This window comes from Sminthopsis crassicaudata, chromosome 3 (genome assembly GCF_048593235.1).
Source record: "Sminthopsis crassicaudata isolate SCR6 chromosome 3, ASM4859323v1, whole genome shotgun sequence".
In the NCBI taxonomy this organism is placed as follows: domain Eukaryota; kingdom Metazoa; phylum Chordata; class Mammalia; order Dasyuromorphia; family Dasyuridae; genus Sminthopsis; species Sminthopsis crassicaudata.
Window position 1 is genome coordinate 649,735,319 of NC_133619.1, and position 14,724 is coordinate 649,750,042.

The 14,724-nt window shown below is 61.5% G+C and overlaps 2 protein-coding genes across 2 annotated transcripts; both read left to right on the forward strand.

Moving 5' to 3' along the window:
- The first annotated feature begins 1,054 nt into the window (after positions 1-1,054).
- On the forward strand, positions 1,055-7,960 carry DNAAF3 (dynein axonemal assembly factor 3). Its single transcript, XM_074307289.1, has 11 exons — positions 1,055-1,346; positions 1,499-1,626; positions 2,014-2,107; positions 2,388-2,545; positions 3,289-3,468; positions 3,712-3,837; positions 4,251-4,373; positions 4,780-4,900; positions 5,244-5,358; positions 5,993-6,067; positions 6,146-7,960. The coding sequence occupies exons 1-11, from the start codon at positions 1,262-1,264 to the stop codon at positions 7,272-7,274; spliced, it is 2,334 nt and encodes a 777-aa protein (XP_074163390.1). The 5' UTR covers positions 1,055-1,261; the 3' UTR covers positions 7,275-7,960.
- Positions 7,961-8,621: 661 nt separating this feature from the next.
- Positions 8,622-12,767, forward strand: TNNI3 (troponin I3, cardiac type). The gene is made up of 7 exons (XM_074307290.1): positions 8,622-8,887; positions 9,233-9,331; positions 9,913-9,954; positions 10,082-10,213; positions 10,397-10,486; positions 12,086-12,262; positions 12,616-12,767. Exons 1-7 carry the CDS (start codon positions 8,870-8,872, stop codon positions 12,697-12,699), a joined length of 642 nt encoding a protein of 213 aa, XP_074163391.1. The 5' UTR covers positions 8,622-8,869; the 3' UTR covers positions 12,700-12,767.
- The last annotated feature ends 1,957 nt before the right edge of the window (positions 12,768-14,724 follow it).

Consider the following 14,724-nt stretch of genomic DNA (forward strand, 5'->3'; position numbering starts at 1 on the left):
TTAATTCCATTTCTCCAATCAGTGATTCCGAGCTTTTCCCACGTGACTGTGCACGGTTCTGATTCTTTCATAGACAAACTTCACGTCCTTCCCCCTTGGAAGACATGGCTCGTATTCTCTAGGTTTGACAAAGTCCTCTGTCCGCTTCAGCTGAGAAACCCCTCAGCCCATTTTCTGAGCTACGATGCTTTTATTTGTTGGATCCCTTTTTACTTGAACGGCCCCGGAGCCGCCCAGTTGCCGTCTCCCGGCGCTGGGTGCACCATTGGCTAGGACGTCCATCCCGCTGCGAGGTGGACGTGCCGGCAGGGCTGGGCTCCGGAGCCGGCCGGGACCCCCCCCCCCCCTTCCATCTGGGAAGCCGCTGGTGCAAGGGCCGCCGCTAGAGGGTTCGGGCGGCCGTGGGGAGTAGAACGGCCTCGGACTCCCGGAGGCGACCAGGAGCCGGCCAGGACGGGGCAGGACGGGGCAGGACCGGGCAGGACGGAGCAGGGAGGGGCAGGACCGGGCAGGACCGGCCAGGACGGGGCAGGACCGGCCAGGACGGGGCAGGGAGGGGCAGGACCGGCCAGGACCGGCCAGGACGGGGCAGGACCGGGCAGGACCGGGCAGGACGGGGCAGGACCGGGCAGGACGGGGCAGGGAGGGGCAGGTTGTGCGGCTCAGTGAGGGATGCTCGGGAGAGCCGGGCGCGCCACTGGGCCTGGCCGAACGCGGACTGCCCCTTGGGACCGTCCTCCTCGCGCTTTCGCCTCGGCCGCTGGTTGCCCTGGGTAACGGGTCCGCGTCCTCCAGGCCACCATTGGTCCGCAGCCGTCAGGGCGGCCACTTCCCACCTCGGCTCTGCCTCCGGAGCCCGCCCCGCGGGGCTCATCGCGCGCTGCTATTGGCTCTTACGTTGCCAGGAGCAACGGCGTCCTTACCGTCGCTAGGGAGTTGGGGGGCCCGCTGCTCTCTCCCATTGGCCGGCCTGTCGGGCTCCGCGCGCTTCCATTGACCCGTTGGTCGGAAAGGGCGGGTCCGGAGCGGAGAAGCGTCTTTGGGGGGGTCAAGGGGAGCTAGAGCCTGGCCTGAGCGCCCCGGGGCTGGGGAGGAGAACTGGGCAGAGTTTGGGGACGAGGGGGGGGGCGGGAGGCCGCACGGAGCAAAGGCTCAGGGTCCGCTCCCCGGCCGGGCAGGGACTGGGGGCAGGGCCCGGGAGACTCGGACTCCGGTGACGCTTGGAGATCTTGCTTAGCTCCGGGACTGCTCTCGAAGGCCGATGACGACCGTGACTGGCTCGGGGGAGGGCTTCGGCTCGGTGGCCTGGTGGGGCCTGTCCCCAGCGCTGGATCTGCAGGCGGAGTGTGAGCCCCCTCCCCCCCCAGCCTTTCCCCCCACCCATCTCTGTCCCAGGAGGCCTCTGGGCTGGGTTGGCTGGGGGCAAGCAGGGCGTGGAGGGAGGCGGGGCCTGCCCGACGGATGAGGCGAGTGGTCCGAACCCCTCCCCCCATCCCAGGTCCTCCCGATGCCTCCAGCCCCGGGGATCCCCAGGAACTCGACATCCTTCTCCTGGGCTCGGTGGACGCCCGGCATATCTTGCGGACCCTGGCGCAGACTCCGCGCTGGCCCCTTCGGAGGCTCAATGTGAGCCGGACTCCCCGGGAGGCTGGGGGCTGGGGGCTGGGAGAAGGGCGGGGGCGGGCTCTTCTTCTGACGGTTTCTGTCTGTCCGCGGGGCTTACTGCCTGCACATAGTAGGCACTTAAAAACTATTGGGGGACAGAGCACTGTCCCTGAACTCAGAAGGACCTGAGTTCAAATTCGGCCTCAGACACTGCCTGGCTGTGTGACCCTGGACAAGTCACTTAACCCCAATTGCCTCAGCAAAACAACAACAACAAAACAAAAACTGGGGGTGCCTGTTGGGTTGAATGAAAGTCCCCAAGAGGGGGCCTGGACCGTGGGAGGGGCCGGGGAAGGCCCCCATTCCTGATCTTGGGCTCCCCCATCTTTTCTCCTGACTGGCTCCCAGTTCTTCGTCCTGGAGAACAACCTGGAGGCCGTGGCGCGCCAGATTCTCATCCTCAACCTGGCCTTTGAGCCTCCGGAGAATATGGGCCTTCAAGGTGAGCCTATGGAGGCTGCAGTTGAGCACGCCCAACCCAGTCCGGGACCCAAGTGTCCGAAGTTCCCTGGGGGTTCAGGAGTCCACGTTCCCAGTGCGTCCCAGCTCCCAAACCAAGCCTTGTCGGGAATCCAGGCACCTCGTCCTCAGTCCCCTCCCGGTCAAGGACTCGAGTCCTTGCTCCCAGTCTCGGCCCTCTCGGGGACCCAGACGTCCCACTCCTAGCCTCCATCCTGTGGGACACCCAGCGGTCCCAGCCGCCCTCCCCCACCTCCCTACAGAAAAGAGTGAGACATTCTTGGAGCTGTGGGGGAACGGGCTTGTGCGGACCCAGGTGGCCGAGTACATTCGAGCTCAGTCCCAGCGCATGCGCCGCCTTTTGCCTGAGCCGGAGGATCTGGCTGCTCAGCTTCCCCAGCTCAGCCTGGAAGCGCTCAAGGTTTGAGGCCGGGAGTGAGGGTGGGGGTGGGAAAGGGGGAGTGAGCCAATGGCTGGGAGGCTAGGGCGCAGCTCCCGACCTAGGGCTGGGGGGGGGGGGGGTGGTCAGGTGCCGGGCCGCTCCTCTCCTTTCCCTTCCAATCACTTAATTCTCACCCCTATCTCCCCTCCGCTGACTAGCCCTTCTTCCAGCCCCATTGCCCCTCACTCTGACCTGGCCGATGGCTTCTAAGAGGTGTCCCTGAGTCTCTGCCCTCCCCCTCTCATCTTCCACAGGGTTTCCAAAGTGGCAGGTCTCAGTGACTCACTGCGGTGAGTTAGACTGGTCTTATTATTCCTCAAAGATCCCACTAGATCTCCCATCTGAAGGGATAGATCTGGTGAATGGGTAGATGGAGAGAGAGTTTGTGAAAATGCCTTTTAGGGCTGAGCGTTGGGCGTAAGAGATCCAAGGGCAACCTGAATAATTGTACTGGCTCTCCAAGAAATGGAATGGATGGCTGATTGATAAAGGGGGGATGGATGCATGAATGATGGATGGATGAGACTGAGTGCATGGACCATGGATGGAGAGAAAACATTTGTGAAGTGCCTCTTAGGGTCAGGCTTAGGGATGAACAGAGAAGACCAGCGTTAGTGCCTGTCCTGGAAGAGCTTCCAATGGAGCTCCACTTCTTATCCTGTTGGCCTCCTGCCATATCGCAGAGGCAGTCTCCCATCGTCTCCCTCTCTTTCGGTTCTCAGTACCGGGAGCGGGATTCCTTGGAGGCTGTGTTCACCTTCTGGGCGGCCTCCGAGGCTGAGGCCTCTTTCCCACTGAGCCGCCTGTGGGACACTCGACTCAGAGGTTACTTGGGCTCCCGCTACGATGCCCGAATCGGGGTCAGCGACTGGGACTTGCATATGAAGCTGCATGACCGAGGGGTGAGCCACCTGGACTTGAGTTCCTTGGGAAGCTTGTGGGAGAGAAAACTACCATTTCCAGCGGGCTGCAGGGAGTATTGTTGAAAGGCCCCCCTATGCTTCTCCCAAATGATGTTGGGAAATGGAGTTTTAGGCACCTCTGCATGGGAGCATCTGGCAGATGAAGGGTAAAGATTAGGAGATTGATCACCTGAAGAGAAGGTTCGGAGGATTGCTGGGTCCTTGAGCTCCTCTGTCTCTCAGGCCCGGGTCATCAACAGCCGAGAGTTTCGTCGCTGGCGGGAGACCAGTGTGGCCTTCGAGATTCGGGATGCTTCGGCCTATCAGCTCCCAAATCGGACTCTAGCGTCAGGACGCCTGATGAGCCATGTGCGTGCTTTAGGCTCCCTGCCCATCTCTTGGCTCTGGGGGATGCAGACTTCTCTCCCAAGGGGTCCCACTCGCCGTTGTCCCTTTCTAGCCTTTGATAACCCAGTAATGGACCCTACTCACCACCTCAGGGGACTGTGGGAGTCTAACCTTAACCCAGTCTACCACCTCACCGGAAATTGGAAAGTTGTGGCTTCTGGGCACTTAGGACTTCTCGGGAATCCTGGTCTGCCCAGTCCCTCAGTCCTGTATTTCAGGAGATGTGGGACTTCAGGTTCCCAGCCCTTTGTCCCCAGGGTCCCAGCAGCCCCCCTTCCAAGCTTCTGACATTTGAGGGTTTGAGTGTCCTTTTCTCAGTCTCCTGGGGGACCCAGATTTCCACAAATTGATCCATGTCTCTCCCCCAACCTCAGCGAGGGGAGCGTGTGGCTGTGCGAGGCTACTGGGGGGACGTGGCTACCGGGCCTTTCGTGGCCTTTGGCATCGAGTCTGACGATGAGAGTGTCTTGAAGAGCCGCAACGGAACCCCTGTTAAGGTGCCCAGGGAGCCCCATCTCTGACCTTCTCCCCTCCACCTCCCGGCCTTCTCCTTTTCTCTTGCTCTTTCCCGGGCCTTGACCTGGGCAGACCTAAGGTCTCCCTGACTCCCCATCTCTTTGGCCGCGATTGGCTCTCCCCCGCAGTTTCCATCTCTCGCCCTCAGCGTCTCTGGCTTTCCTCCTTTCGCTTTGACTTGGGGTTGTGTCTGGGCCTCGGGTTGTCTGGTCCAAGTATCTCTTCAGTTTCCTCCGGAAGACTCCAGGTCCCATTTCCATTTATAACGCGCTACTCCCGAAGTCTGCCCCTTCTCGGCCTCTCCCCACCTCCCTCCAACTGCTCCACTCCACAGCTCCGCCCATTTCTCCAGGCTCCGCCCACATGTCCTGCTCGTCCCTCCCACAGTGCGCGGGTGAGATCTCCCTGCACAACGTGACCTCGCTGTTTCGAAGCCTAGTGGCTGCGGAGGAGGTGGTGTCTGGGGCCGAAGCTGAAACCGAGGCCGAGGCCGGGGCCCCAGAGTCTGGTGAGAGGGGCAGGAGGCTCCAAAACTTTCCTCCTCCTCAGAACCAGTCGCTCTTTTAGTCTCCTTAACTCTGAGTCTTCCCTCCCCTCTCTCCCACTCAGGGCTCTTTAAAACCATCTGGATTCCCAGAGGGGAAACTGAGGCCAATAGGAGGGGGATAGGAGTCCTCCCAAGGACTAGGGGCAGGGAAAGGGAAAGTTCCTCACCTGAGGGAAGGGCCCGGAGGCCCCTGTGCTTGTGTGTGTAACAGCCAGGGCAGGAAAGGCCGCCCCTGGCCAGTCCTCTGACTCCTCTTCCTGGCACTGGGTGCCCCCCTCTCTTTCCCCGTCTTCTTCACCTTCAGACCCGGCGGGCTCCAGACCTTTCCGGGTGCATTTCCTGCCCCTGGGGGCCGCCCCGACCCTGCACCAACGAAAGCGCTACAGCAGCCGCTTCCACCTTCTCTACGTGTCCTGCGGGTAACTGAGGGCTCGTTCCCCCGCGCCCCTGGCCCAGGTCACCTCAGGGGTCCCCAAGTTTCTCCCCCACTGAAGCTGACTCTTTTCCTTGGTCCCAGGCGTCCTGAACCGTGAGCCCCTTTCCCCTCCCTCTACCAGAAGGAATCTTGATCCCTCAAACCTCACTCCAGTTCTCCCTCGGACCCAGGCGTCCTGCCTCATCCAGGCCTCTCCTCCTTAGACTCGGGAATTTTGAGCCCCCAGTTTTCTGTTCAGGGACTCAGGAGTAAACCAACCCCTTCCTCTCCGGGATTGCGTCATCCCGATTTCCAACCCCTCCGACAGAGACTCAGGAGCAGATCCCCAGCCCTCTTCTCCAGGAAAGGGGGGCACCTTGATTGTTTCAGTCCCTCCTCCCTCAGGGACAAAAGGACACGCACTGATTCCCCACCGCCCCGTCCTCCCGCGGGACCTAAGAGCTCTGCCCTTTCCTTCCCGGGACCCCAGGAGTCCCGGCTCCCCAGACCTCTCCCCCAGTGACCTAAGCCCTGGTGTTCCGCCCTTCATGCCCCAGGGATCCCGAACTAAAATGCGCCTCGAGGAATCTGGGAACACGTTGTCCAGCTCTCTGATCCTGGGCTCTTCCTCTCTGCAGGATGGTCCATCAGCTGAGCCCGGAGCTCGGGGCCTGCGTGGCTCCCGGGGGACGCTTGGTTGTGGAACTGGCCAGGTGAGCGCTGTCCGCGCGGCCTGGGTGCTGAAGGTGCGGGCCCCGCTCGGGAGCCCTGACCTTCCCATCTGTCCTTAGGTACCTTGTGGATCTGCGCCCTAACCAGCTAGAGAGTTTCTGTGATCGCGTCCGAGAGCTGGCTGAAGCTGCTGGCTTCGCACCGGAGTCCCACGAGGGTCCCCCCGAAACCTTCGCGCGCTTCTCTCGGAAGCCCCAGCCAGAAGGGGAGGCCCCGAGTGTTGGTCAGAAGACCAAAGCCCCGCCCCTTGAGAAGACTAATACCGATATTTTAACCCCGCCCCCTGATGCCCCAGAACCCGCCCCCTCTGAAATTCAGAGCCCATCCTCCCAGGCTGATGCTCCTGGAACACTGACCCCGCCTCCTAGGGTCTCTGAGCCCGCCCCCTCCGAAATTCAGAGCCCATCCCCCCAGGTTGATGCTCCTGGAGCGCTGACCACACCTCCCAGGGCTTCTGAGCCCGCCCCTTCTGAAATTCAGGGCCCATCCTCCCAGGCGGATGCTCCTGGAACACTGACCCCGCCTCCTAGGGTCTCTGAGCCCGCCCCCTCCGAAATTCAGAGCCCATCCCCCCAGGTTGATGCTCCTGGAGCGCTGACCACACCTCCCAGGGCTTCTGAGCCCGCCCCTTCTGAAATTCAGGGCCCATCCTCCCAGGCTGATGCTCCTGGAGCGCTGATCCCGCCTCCCAGGGCCTCTGAGCCCGCCCCCTCTGAAATTCAGAGCCCATCCTCCAGTGCCGAAGCTCCTGGAGCACTGACCCCGCCTCCCAGGGCTTCTGAGCCCGCCCCTTCTGAAATTCAGGGCCCATCCTCCCAGGCGGATGCTCCTGGACCGCTGACCCCGCCTCCTAGAGCTTCTGAACCTGCCTCCTTTGAAATTCAGAGCCCATCCTCCAGTGCCGAAGCTCCTGGAGCACTGACCCCGCCTCCCAGGGCTTCTGAGCCCGCCCCCTCTGAAATTCAGAGCCCATCCTCCAGTGCCGAAGCTCCTGGAGCACTGACCCCGCCTCCCAGGGCTTCTGAGCCCGCCCCCTCTGAAATTCAGAGCCCATCCTCCAGTGCCGAAGCTCCTGGAGCACTGACCCCGCCTCCCAGGGCTTCTGAGCCCGCCCCCTCTGAAATTCAGAGCCCATCCTCCAGTGCCGAAGCTCCTGGAGCACTGACCCCCGCCTCCCAGGGCTTCTGAGCCCGCCCCCTCTGAAATTCAGAGCCCATCCTCCAGTGCCGAAGCTCCTGGAGCACTGACCCCGCCTCCCAGGGCTTCTGAGCCCGCCCCCTCTGAAATTCAGAGCCCATCCTCCAGTGCCGAAGCTCCTGGAACACTGACCCCGCCTCCCAGGGCCTCTGAGCCGGCTCCCTATGGCATTCTTGGACCAGCCACCAGCCCAGAAGTAGCGGGCATGCGGGGCCCTCCCCTTGGCCATGTGCCTCGCCCCTCAAAGGCTCGGAGCCTGCCTCCAGATGCGGAGCCAGGGCCTTCTGGAATTTTGGCTCCGCCCCCTGGGCACTCCGCCCCCGCCCTCCCGGGCGTTCCGGGACCTGCCAAGGGTCCTGATGATCTTGGAATGTCCTCTGGGGAATCCGGTGCCCCTTCTAACCCAACACTGACCCCACCTTCGGCATTTCCGAACCCTTCCCCCGACGACTCTGGCTCCAGATCGCGAGGCTCAGACTAAGCCGCCGAATTCTAGAGGGGACCCCTTGGTCCCCGAATTCTCCAGTTTCTCCTAGGCCCCTGCCCCTTCCCCTCCACCCCACGGCTATTTTGGCCCCAGGATTCTTTCTCATCGCGTCCCCCTGGATTTCTGGGGCTCGTAGTTCCCTGTCCGTCCCAGGGAGTCAGAACTTGTTGGAATAAAGAATCGGACCCCATCAACTGTCTGTTATCTGGGAGAGAGCAGCACATCGCCACCGCCTTAAGGACAGGGGTGTCGGGACTCCTGGGTCCCCAAGAACAATGGCTCAGGGGCTCAGGATGCCTTGCTTCCAGAGGGCGGAGAGTCTAGGTCCCATGTCCGGGTCTTTGAAAGGAATGTGCTAGAGAGCCAGCCCAGTTTAGGAGACTTGAATAGGTGGGGGTTCAAGGGACCTCGGTTCTGGAGAATCAAAACGGGGAGTCCCCAAGGGAGAAAGGGCTGGGGACTAGGAGAGGGTCCCCAAGGGAGAAAGGGCTGGGGACTAGGAGAGGGCGCCCAAGGGAGAAAGGGCTGGGGACTAGGAGAGGGTCCCCAAGGGAGAAAGGGCTGGGGACTAGGAGAGGGTCCCCAAGGGAGAAAGGGCTGGGGACTAGGAGAGGGCGCCCAAGGGAGAAAGGGCTGGGGACTAGGAGAGGGTCCCCAAGGGAGAAAGGGCTGGGGACTAGGAGAGGGTCCCCAAGGGAGAAAGGGCTGGGGACTAGGAGAGGGTCCCCAAGGGAGAAAGGGCTGGGGACTAGGAGGAAGAGGCTCGGCTCCAGATGGGATGGGGCTGGGGGCCTGCGTTGTTGAGGGACTAGGGGAGGCCCCTTAGGGTGGCCGAGAACTTTCCGAGGACCCCTGGGCCCCTGAGGGAGGAGGGGCTGGTGCGTCAGGATTCTTGGCTCCTGTGGACCTGAGGGAGGGACCTGCCAGACTCGGGGCATCTCCCGCCCCCTCTGCGCCCCCTTATCTCCCCTGCGGTGGTATATTTAGCCTCCGCTCGGCTTTTGTCACACACTGTCCCCAGAGGAGCCCGAGGAGATCAGAGGCTAGCGGACCCCAGCCCCCCAAGGTCATCCCGGAGACTCCTCTGACAACATGGCGGATGAGTGAGTGTTGCCTGGTGGCCCGGACGCTTGGGTCCCTGGAGGGGCGGGAATCAAGACCAAGGGCCCTGTGTGGGGACCCTGTCCCTGTTTGTCCTAGGTCTGAGAGGGTAGGCCAGGTGGGTGCCGGTCCGTAACCCCCCCTTCTCTCTGCAGGAGCAGCGACACGGTGAGAGACGGGAACGGGGCCTCTGAGCCGGGGGACAGGCACTCCTGGAGCCTTGAAGAGGGGGCGGGATGGGACGAGGACACGGGGTCCTCAGGCTGTGGGCGGGAGGCCGGGGGGGCGGGGCTCTGGGTTTCCTAGGAGAGACGTCCCTGTGACCGGGGCCTCGGAGGCAGCTGACCCGGGTCCTCTTTAGTTACCGGCGGCGTCGCCCGCTCCCAGTGCAGCGGCACCCCCGGTTCGACGCCGCTCCTCCGTTAACTACCGCGCCTATGCCACCGAGCCGCACGCCAAGGTGAGGAGCGGCACCGTGGGCGTGCCGCGAGCTCCGGTGGAGGTGGAGCACCCCTGCGGCCCGGGAGAAACCCTCCCCGCCCCCAGAATACAGAGTCACGCCTTGGGTTCTGGCTCCGCCCCATGACGCCCCAAGACGCTAGCCCCACCCCTTGGGTTCTGGCCCCTCCCCATAACTCTAGCCTCACCCCTTGGGTTCTGGCCCTTCCCCATAACTCTAGCCCCACCCCTTGGGTTCTGGCCCTTCCCCATAACTCTAGCCCCACCCCTTGGGTTCTGGCCCCTCCCCATAACTCTAGCCTCACCCTTTGGGTTCTGGTTCCGCCCCATAACTCTAGCCCCACCCCTTGGGTTCTGGCCCCTCCCCATAACTCTAGCCCCACCCCTTGGGTTCTGGCCCCTACCCATAACTCTAGCCCCACCCCTTGGGGTTTGGCCCCGCCCCAAATTCTAACTGTCCCCTGAGGATTCTGTCCTTTCTCTACCCCCACCTCCCTCCCTCCCTATCTCCTGAATCGAAGCCCTCCCCAGGTCGGGTTTCCCTCCCCTCCCCATCCTGACCCCAGGCTTTTCCTCCCGCAGAAAAAGTCCAAGATCTCGGCTTCTCGGAAGCTGCAGCTGAAGGTGAGAGCGGAGCCCGGGGGAGTCACTCGGGAAGTGCAGGAGCCGGAAAGCGGGGCCAGGGCCGGAGCGGACGCCTCGCTCGGCTGCCGCTTCGCTCACCTCCGCGCCGGCTCTCCTTCCTCCCCAGACCCTGATGCTGCAGAAAGCCAAGCAGGACCTGGAGCGGGAGGGGGACGATCGGCGCGGGGAGAAGGGCCGCGTGCTCGGGGAGCGCTGTGCCCCCGTGGAGCTGGCCGGGCTCGGGGTCGCCGAGCTGCAGGTCATTAGGAGCCGCGGGGTCCCGGCTCCCCCTCCCACACTCCGTCAGGGACCCAGGGCTTCCGTCCCCCGATTCCTTCCTTAGAGACCCAGTGTCCTCAATCCTCCTCCCTCCTCACCCAGGTGCCCGGCATTGGGCCCCCGGAGTATCCTTTAGGGACCCAGGTTGCCCTTCCCCCCCCAGGAGCTGTGTCGGGAGCTGCACGCCAGGGTGGACAAGGTGGATGAGGAGAGATACGATTTGGAGGCCAAAGTGACGAAGAATGTCACCGAGGTAGAGAGCCAGGGGGCCGGCCCATCAGCGGGGAGCCCCTGGCCTGGGCTCGGGGCTCGGCGTCAGCAAAAGGAGGCACCTCGAGAACCCGGGGCTCCTGGGTTACAGGGACGGCTCTGCCATCCCTCTGGCCCAAGCCCTGCCTTCTGGACATCAGGCCATTCAGAGCTGGGAACCGGTCTGAGGGCAGGGCTGACTCAGTCCCGAGGTCTCTGCTAGCTTTGTACTCTCCAGATCCCACACAAACAAAGGCTTTCTCCAGAGGAAAGGCTTCTGGGAGCCAGACTGGCTACCTTCCAGGTGCCCCAAAGAGTTTTCCCCTACACTTCCTGCTGCCCCCTCCTCACCACCTCTGCGGCCCAGAAGCCCCGGGACCCAGGGTGCCCTGAGCCCTGCATCTCCCGCCGGGCACAGCCGACCCTTGCTGGGAGGCAGCCAGGGGCACGAGCGGAGCTGGGCATCTTCCACCTGTGCAGCCAGGGCATCTCCTGCCTCCTTCTCCAACCCACGCTCCCCGGGGGGGCTCCCAGGGGTTCCCTCTGCCAATGGGGAGCATTTTCCCACTTGGTCACACCCTTCCCATCCCTGTGACTCTCAACCCTTGCAGATCATGACCTAAACATACCCCCCGCCCATCCAACTTCCCATAACCCCCCACTCCCCTTCCCCAAAGTTCCCAGGCCTTGTGCCCTCTGGGATGCCTGTTCCACCTTCAGCTTAAATCTATTCCTCTCCTCCTCCTTCCATCTGCTCACTCTTCCTGAAACCTGGCCCTCCCCTGAAGACGTCACCTCCCCGGCTGGCCCTTCCCTCATTCTCCTCCGCTCATTGGTGCAGCCCCCCTGCTGCTTCCCGAGTCCCCCTTCCTCCATCGCCCAGGAGCCTCTCCTCCTCTGAGGTTCATGGTATTCATAGCTCCCACCCATCAGAATCCTGGAGCCGTGTCTCCCCTTCCCTCCTGCTAAGGGAAGGCAAAGAAAGGGAAAGATGGCTCCTGCCCTCAAGGAGATCCCCGTCTAACGGCAGAGCTGGGCACGAGCAGTTGTGCACAGACCGAGTCTGAGCCGGAGAAATGGGCGGCAGTCTCAGAGGGAAGGAGGCCCGGGGAGGGCTTCCCAGGGAAGCCAGGAAGCAGGGAGAGCAGGAGAACGTTCTAGGCATGGAGACAGCAAGGGGAGATGTGGGCATGTGGAGCGCGCTGGAAGCTGGATTCACTTTAACAATATTTAGAAAAATAGGAGAATGTTTATAAGGTTTACAGAGTGCATTTCTCATAACAATCCTGCCGGGAGCTTGGCTGAAGGTCATCCTTTGGGACAGATGGGGAAAGTGAGTCTCAGTAAGATGGAGACTTACGAGACTGAGGACTGGAAGAGCCCTTAGACATTCCTAGTCCAACCCTTCAGTTTTACAGATGGAGAAACTGAGGCTCAGAGAAGGAACTTGCCCCAGGTCACACATCTAGTAGTAAAGCATGGACCTGAACACAGATCCTCGGATGGGCGTGGAGCTCTTCCCGCTCTAGGGGCTCTATTGGGCTGGGGGTTAGGGGGGACGGGGAGGAATCCATGTCTGCTCCCCTTTCCCCTCCCCCCTCAGATTGCTGATCTGACCCAGAAAATATTTGACCTGCGGGGCAAGTTTAAGCGCCCAACCCTGCGGAGGGTGCGGATCTCCGCCGATGCCATGATGCAGGCCTTGCTGGGGGCCCGAGCCAAAGAGTCCCTGGACCTTAGAGCGCACCTCAAGCAAGTGAAGAAGGATGACACGGAGAAGGTGAGACTCTGGTGCCGGGACAGCCCTCCTGCACCCCCTCACCCGCCCAGCCCCTCCGTAACAGCCAGGGGCCGTGCTAACATCGGGGACACAAAAATGGAGCCTCCGCTCTCCTAGAGATCCCTGCACAGCTAGGCAGCTGAGCCTGGAGAAAAGCAGGGACCATGCAGCTCAGGGAGCTGAGAGCTAAGAGCTGCCATCACTGGGAAGCCGGGGAGCTCCTTGGACGTGAGCCCAGCTCCGAGGGTGGACTGGTGGGGAGCGGGGTGGGGGGGAGCAGGCAGTGATGCCGTCTCGGCCTGTGGGGGATGAAGGGCCCGGAAGTGACTCTGAGCGTGGCCGCCTCCCCGCAGGAAAGCCGAGAGGTGGGAGACTGGAGGAAGAACATCGACGCTCTGAGCGGGATGGAAGGCCGGAAGAAGAAGTTCGAAGGCTGATGGGCCGCAGCCTCCCTCTGGCAAACCTGGGCCCACGCCCAGCCTTGAATAAAATTCTCTCTGAGTCAGGTCCCTAGTGTTTGTCTGACGAAGTCCCCTGGGGACCAGAGGGGAGGGGAGCCTGGGCACGAAGTTCCAGGTGCTTCCGGAGGGTCAGTGTCTGATCCAGGAAACAGATGAAGAAACGATGATCTCGGGTCCCTCATGTCTGAGAGGCTGTCCTTTATTGGCCTTGTGATCCTGGTCAAGCCGGTTCCTTCCCAGTCTCTGAGCCTCAGTTTATCCACCTGTAAAAATGAGGATTGTACCCAATGATCTCATCCCAGCTTGTCACTGTGAGATCTTCTGCAGGCAACTCCCCAGCCGGGAGCCCCTTCCTTCCCTAAGAGAGGGCTCAGGTGTTGACGGAAGGAGTCTGAGAGCTTGTTGGGGGCAGACCCTGAGCTAAGATACAAACCCCCACGTGGCCGCTCCTGCCCCGTTACATTCCCCTAGCACCCAGGAGCACTTCTGAGCCGATACAGAAGGGAGGTGAGATAAGTACTGGTGAGGGGCTGGGACAGAACTGGAAAGTTCCTTTGAGAGAAGAGGAAGGACATTCCCGGCAAAGGCTGGGAGCGGGGAACGTCTGTGTGGGGGCACTGGGACACAGGCTTACTGGAGAGTGGCGCTCAGGAGCGGCGACCTGGCCCAATCTGGGAAAGGCCCCGCGTGTCCCCAGGACCCACTGACCAGAGCTCACCTGGCACTCTGTCGGTCCCCTGGCTTGGACTCTGTGATCCTGGTCTAGGTTTTGGGGCAGAGCGGAGCCCCTGACCTGAAGCCAGAGGAGGACCCGGGTCCCGGTCCCAGCCCTCCGCCCCCTCCCTGGGGAGCCTCTGGGCGGGGCTGCCTCTGTAATGTGAGGGGGTCCCAGCCAGTCATCTCCACGGGCCTTTCCAGCTCTGTCAGTAGTTTTATTTAGGCCCCAGCAAAGCTCGATGGAGCATCGGTTACTGAGCTCTGGCCCAGAGGGAGGAGATCTGGGATTCTGGCCCAGGGCCAGAGCGATGGGGGGCATGGGGGGCACGGCTTCGGGCTGGGGACTGTCCTGGCTCTGATCACCCTGCCACCTCGTGCCAGGATGCCCTCCTCCCCACACCTGTCATCTCCATTTAGGATCTGATGTCACCAGACGGAAATTTTGATGGGAGACAAAGCGGGGGGGTGGGGTGGAGGGAACAGGAGACAATGACAGGAACAAACAAGTGGATAGAGACAGAGAAATGGAGAAATAGAACAACAAGGGGAGATGGAGACAATAAAAAAGCACAGAAATACATTCACGGTCTGTTGAAGGAACTGGGAACGTTTAGCCTGGAGAGACTGGGGTGCCGGGGGAGAGGACTATCTGGTAGAAGAGGAATTAGCTCTCTTCCCTTTGGCCACAGGACTAAGCAATGGGTACAATAGGCCTGATGTTAGGAAAACTCAGTTGCAGAGAGCCAGAGTGGAGGAGGCTTCCGCCTCGACTTCCACTAGAGACTGATGGAGGGATTGAGTTTGTAGGAGAGGAGCAATCATTGGTCAGGTGTGTGTTGGGCTACAGGGTCACAGAGAGATCATTCGACTTAAAAATCTGAGACGAACCTAGAGAAAAGAGAAGGAAATGGGGAAAAGGAGAGACTGAGAGAGAGAGAAAGAGAGAACGAGAGACCGAGAGAGTGAAGGAGAGACTGAGAGAGAGAGAAAGAGAGAACGAGAGACCGAGAGAGTGAAGGAGAGACCGAGAGAGAGAGAAAGAGAGAACGAGAGACCGAGAGAGTGAAGGAGAGACCGAGAGAGAGAGAAAGAGAGAACGAGAGACCGAGAGAGTGAAGGAGAGACTGAGAGAGAGAACAAGAGCGCAAAGGTCAGATGGGGGGCGAGACTACGGGGACATAGAATCTTTTAAAGCACTTCTTCGGTGTCAGGTCCTGGGCTGGTCCCCAGGGATGAAAAGGCAAAAGTCTTCCCTCCAGGAGCTCACGGCTAATGGACGAGAAC

Coding starts and splice junctions, on each gene's coding strand:
- DNAAF3 (XM_074307289.1), top strand. CDS start 1,262: ATGACGACCGTGACTGGCTCGGGGGAGGGCTTCGGCTCGGTGGCCTGG. Junction 1,627..2,013: donor GGCCCCTTCGGAGGCTCAAT/GTGAGCCGGACT, acceptor ACTGGCTCCCAG/TTCTTCGTCCTGGAGAACAA. Junction 4,901..5,243: donor GGCCGGGGCCCCAGAGTCTG/GTGAGAGGGGCA, acceptor CTTCACCTTCAG/ACCCGGCGGGCTCCAGACCT.
- TNNI3 (XM_074307290.1), top strand. Junction 10,214..10,396: donor TCGGGGTCGCCGAGCTGCAG/GTCATTAGGAGC, acceptor TTCCCCCCCCAG/GAGCTGTGTCGGGAGCTGCA. Junction 12,263..12,615: donor AGAAGGATGACACGGAGAAG/GTGAGACTCTGG, acceptor GCCTCCCCGCAG/GAAAGCCGAGAGGTGGGAGA.